This window comes from Austrofundulus limnaeus, unplaced genomic scaffold (assembly GCF_001266775.1).
Source record: "Austrofundulus limnaeus strain Quisiro unplaced genomic scaffold, Austrofundulus_limnaeus-1.0 Scaffold134, whole genome shotgun sequence".
Classification (NCBI taxonomy): Eukaryota; Metazoa; Chordata; class Actinopteri; order Cyprinodontiformes; family Rivulidae; genus Austrofundulus; species Austrofundulus limnaeus.
This window is the reverse complement of record NW_013952536.1, coordinates 978,608-983,679: the sequence shown is the minus strand read 5'-3', so window position 1 is coordinate 983,679 and position 5,072 is coordinate 978,608. Positions and strand designations below refer to the sequence as shown.

General features: G+C 38.8%; 1 protein-coding gene across 1 annotated transcript in view; it reads left to right on the top strand.

The window, feature by feature from the left end:
* si:dkey-178k16.1 (band 4.1-like protein 1) overlaps positions 1 to 5,072 on the top strand; it is a 49,056-nt gene that overhangs the window by 22,447 nt on the left and 21,537 nt on the right. Inside the window, exon 4 of the mRNA XM_014015798.1 lies at positions 4,928 to 5,032. Within this exon, the coding sequence (XP_013871252.1) occupies positions 4,928 to 5,032 (105 nt within the window). The remainder of the gene's footprint in view (positions 1 to 4,927; positions 5,033 to 5,072) is intronic.

The following is a 5,072-nucleotide window of genomic DNA, read 5'->3' as shown; positions in this document are numbered from 1 at the left end:
CTGAAAGATAAAATAATCTCAGTGGGGCTCACTTCTTATCTGTTGAAAAAAGTAAAAAATAAAAGCACAATAAACTTTTTCTTTTTGACTTTTAATGATATGCAGTGATTACAATCTGTTGGCTATAAAACATTTCTTCCTTTTCTTTTCAAATTCTGACTGTTTTTATCAAAAGCTAAAGTGATTCCTGTGTTTTTGTTGGTTTGTGTGTAAGTTCATTTATCTGTAGGTTTAACACAATATCGCACAAACCAGTGGACAGATTTTAACGAAACACCCAGAAAGTAGGCATTGGATGTTCCCCTCCAGCTGATTCACTTTTAAAGCCAACCCCATTAAAGATGTCCGCCACAGCTCACCTTAGCAAACACAGAAATGGCTATAACTCAGTTTCACATTGGCGATGAAGTTACAGTAAGGAGGAATTCAAAGTAAAGCACTGAAGTCGCACTTTATATAGACCCCAACTGAACGGTTTCAATGTGAAAAAGTAAAAAAAAAAAGCATCATATGTCTCCTTTAAATCTGTGCAGGTTATTTCTATTCCTTCAAGGAATACTGGGATTTATATTTGCCAAATTATTGTACCACTTGGTGAAATTGAATTTAAACATTCATTACAAGAATGTAATTAAAACTCCTACCTGTTTTATTTAAACAACCTCAGACAGTGTTTGATTCTACAAGTAGAATTCAAAATGGCACCGAGTCAAAAGAGACTGCGCTCTTTGAAATAAGGAAGAGATGCATGAATGGAGGGAGGTTAGACATTGTGGGGGGGTGGAAGTCTCAAAAGAGCGACTCAAAGCTTCTGTAAATCGCAACTCTGCGGCCTTTTGGTTCGTAAACAGAGGGTTATTTGAACCTGCAGGTTGACAGTGATCAAGTGCTGAAGAAAAAAATTTCTTCTCAACCGGAATGACTTCTGAGGGATGTCAGGGGGTGTTTTACAGCTGTGGAAGACCCTGAGCAGGTCACATTTAAACCAGGACAGAAGGCCTGTTAGATGCTGCTGCTGCTGATGGAGTGTGTTGTGGCTGAGAATGAGCTTCACTCATGTCACCTCCAGTCCATTTTCCTTACTGCTACTCATCTGACCTCCCGTAAATAAATCCATGCAGGACCCACATACATATCCCCACCTCCTTTCCCTCTGTCTTAGTTACATGCATGCATGCACACACACATTTCTTCAGGTCATCTTGGAAGTGACACTCGAGGTAGTGGGCTTTGACAGGAAATCCATAGAGCTAACCGATGAGCGCTCTTTTGTTTGACTGCGGGGTGGGGGTATAGAACGAGAGAAGATGAAGAGTGGACTGAGGTAGAGAGAAAGATGAGGAGGAAGAAGAATCGGGGGGCGTAGATGTTTGTAATCTGAAGGGGAGGACAAAGGTAAACGGAGATGGAATGAAACCATGCAGGGAAATCATTACTTTAATTAGAGTCTTATGTCTACTGAGCAAATTGAAAACAATGATAACAAGCAACCATGGAGGCAGCTGGACCGTCTTATTGACGTTTTGGATGCAAAAGTATAGATACCGACTGCACATTTACTGTGTCCAGACCTATACCCAAGAATGTGCTGTTACGGTAAATATAAAACATAAACTGATTTTAACCCTAAAACCTAGATGTACCGAATTTTCTCCTCATGTTTAACCCAAAGCAAGTTCTCATTGTTACCAAAATACGACATATAAAAAGGGTTTTGGTTAGAAATAGGCCAACCATTATCTAGTAAAGTCTTAAGCTTTGGCGTCTTAGTAACATTAAAAAAATCTGATATGGACTCACAGAAAAGTAAAAACCACCAAGAGAACCAGACTCTTCACATTTAAAACAAGCTTTTTTAGCGCTAGACTTTATATATGACAATTATGGTTTTGTGCTCAATCCAGTACCCTAGACATATTTTTTTATTCTTATGGAGTCTGATGCATGTGCATCTATGATGCTATCAATGGCAGCCTTGCCTTTCTTCTTGGTTGCAGACTTGCTTTACTAGCTGCAAATGTAACCCGTAATTAGTCAATTAATCAAGACTTTTATTTTTGCGGGCCCACTTCCTGTTTTGCCCTAAAATTGCCAACTTATTTAAAGCCCCGCCTCCAGTGCAGTAACACTCCTCACTCACACCTGTTCCACTGTGATTGTGGCNAAAGAACTGTTTTCTGATACTGCTTTTGTAGCCGCAGTCAGCTGCGAGGCCTATAAGTGTTACACAAACCTGTGTCAGCATGGACCTTTTTTTTTTTTATAAGAGTTGTGTACTATAGTACATCTAGTCAGTAAACCAGCTCTGTCAGTTGTCAGGAAAGTGCACAAAGTTGTGATTTCAGTCTGTATGGTAAGAAAAGGAAATCATGCAACTGGTATTTTCTAGAGGCCTATTTATTCTAACAAAAATAAAAATAAAATGCTGGTAGTAAATTAAGCTTTAAGCAAAATTTAAAATAGTCTTTAAACAGTTTACTTTACAATAAAACAATGAAATAAACAAGTTTAAAGGGGCAATATTATGTGTTTCTCTGGCATTTATTTAAATTCTATACCATAATAAACTAACTATGTCACCTTCAGTTGCTATTAAAATGCTGTTTATATGTTTAAATATAAATTAAACTTAACTTACTATCATATCTGTTTCTAAACGCCTTGAAATTGGCCTCTGTCCTAAAAAAAAAAAGAAATTGGCCTCTGTCTCTTTAAGAATCTCCTTCCTGTTCTGTCCCACCCATTTCAGCATAGGGCTGTGTGTGTGTGTGTGTGTGTGTGTGTGTGTGCTCTATGATGAGGAAGCTCAGCTTGCAGACACCGCCCATAGGAGGAGCTGGTCCCAAAAGGCGGTTCTAGTCCCAACCAGTTGTTTTTGCTCCCCTGCCTGGCTGCCTCAGGACAGCACAGGATTTGTCAAACATGCATAAATGAGTCAAAGCTAGAGTCTGGGCATGTTTTTTGATTAGATGATAACATTATAACATGTTATAAATCTCCAAAAAGTTGATTTTACATGATATTGCCTCTTTAAGTTATCCTTTTTTAATCTTTTACCCATTAGGGCACGATTATTTTTATAATCGATTAATCACCGATTATTTTTTCGATTAGTCGACTAATCGGATCATATGTTAATTGAATATAAAACATACAGCTCATCGCGCCAGAATGCAGCTCCTATTACATAACCATGGTCAGATTTTAGCTATCGGTATATGCTAACTAAAAATAATTGCTGTGGAAGGCAAGTTCTGCCTTGCAGATATTGCATTGCACAGGTTTCTCTTCATTTTCTTAAAATGATCCCAGACTTTTGAGCTCCGTTGCCGGGTAGCCATGATATCAGAGCCTGTATAATGTAGTCTGTATAATGTCTGGTGACATCCACGGCCTACTCCAGTCACCACTACTGTGCATATGTGTTAAGGACAGAAAGGCAGATGTGGCAGTGGAAGGTGTCAAAGCAGTTTGGAGAGAAAAACAAAGTAAAGAACAAAAAAATGATTAATTGATTATTAAATTAGTCATCGATTATTTTAATAATCGATTAGTCGTTGACTAATCGTGACAGCCCTATTACCCATTCCTTCTCACAGTCACTACAACAATGTGATGTCAATACAGTACTGTATATTGAGTCGTTACATTATTTTGACCCAAAGCACACTTTAAAAACACACTCTTTTGTTGGATTAACAGCAACACCTGGTCAACAACAGTGGTGTAATAAAATGCCCCACTAAACTTCAGCAGGAACCTCACTATAACATGAAAACATGCTGCCTCTTTTCTTTTTGAATGAGGTTATCAGCAGAATGGATTTCCAGGATTACACCAAATGGCTGCTAACACAATCAGCCACAGAACTGGTGACAGAAAATGCAATTCAATCCAATTGGCACAACCTCAAAATTGCATCAGTCGTATCTGAATTGGTTCCCGTGCTCTGGGGACCACCTGAGAACTATGTTGCAATCTCGTTTGAGGAGGAAAAATAATAATAAAACAAAAAAAGAAGACACATCTCCAACTGCATCCTTTAAATCAGCATTATTCTCTCACTGCTTCACGCATGGCGGCCTCTGCGCTGCAGAATCCAAATAATTATTTATTTGTCTGATAGAAAGATGAATTACACCGTAGGACTTAAATAAATTACCCTATTTAAATTTTTTTAAAGTTGTGCTGACTGTACTGTCAGCTTCTCACAAGCACCGAACAAAAGATTTTCGGTGGCCTTTTAATAACCACAGAAAGAGGAAGTGAGAGGGCATGCACAGATACAAAGGGGACCTATTACTCCTGTTTCCATGGTAACAGCTGCTTGGTTGCCTTGTCGCCACAAGAGCCAGGTCTCCCTAGGAGATGAATTTGGTGTGTGTGTCTGTGGATGTGTGTGTGGAAGCATCATTTTGCCTGCACAGCCCACACACGCCTTGATTTCTATCCTTGAAGGGCTGGAATAAAAATAGGTGGGGTCTGTTCGAACTCCACAGATGCTAAATGCTTTTTCCACCCCTCATGTAGTCGCATTAAATCCTCTGTGGTTCCTCCGTTTCAGCAGGGAGGACAGGCTGAAAGCACGTCTCAGACCGATGTGCAATCTGAGTGCATTTTTATTTCTCTGATCTGTCTGACATCTGAGTGACACAACTGTATGATTTTATTGAGTAAATTTGTTCTTTGTATTTTTAAGCCTTTTTAAAAAAATAAGCATTTCTTACATTTCTAAAATCTTGTACCATTCATTTTATAACAATGCAGATAATAAGAAAATTAGGAGATGCAAGAAAACAAATCCTGCTAAAATCCGTGTTGGCTTCTATCAAATTTGCTCAGATGTTTTAAATGTGTACCCATTCTCTCGTCCTGTCTACTCACATGCTTTTCTATATTTGCCTGTGCCTGTACATGTCTGTAAAAGAAATTTGCCAAAGGCCAGACTCTGCTGGATATGGTGTGTGGCCATCTGAACCTGCTGGAGAGAGACTACTTTGGCCTGAATTTCACCGACACAGATAGTTCTAAGGTCAGTCACACAAGAAAGCAAACAAAACAAATATATATAT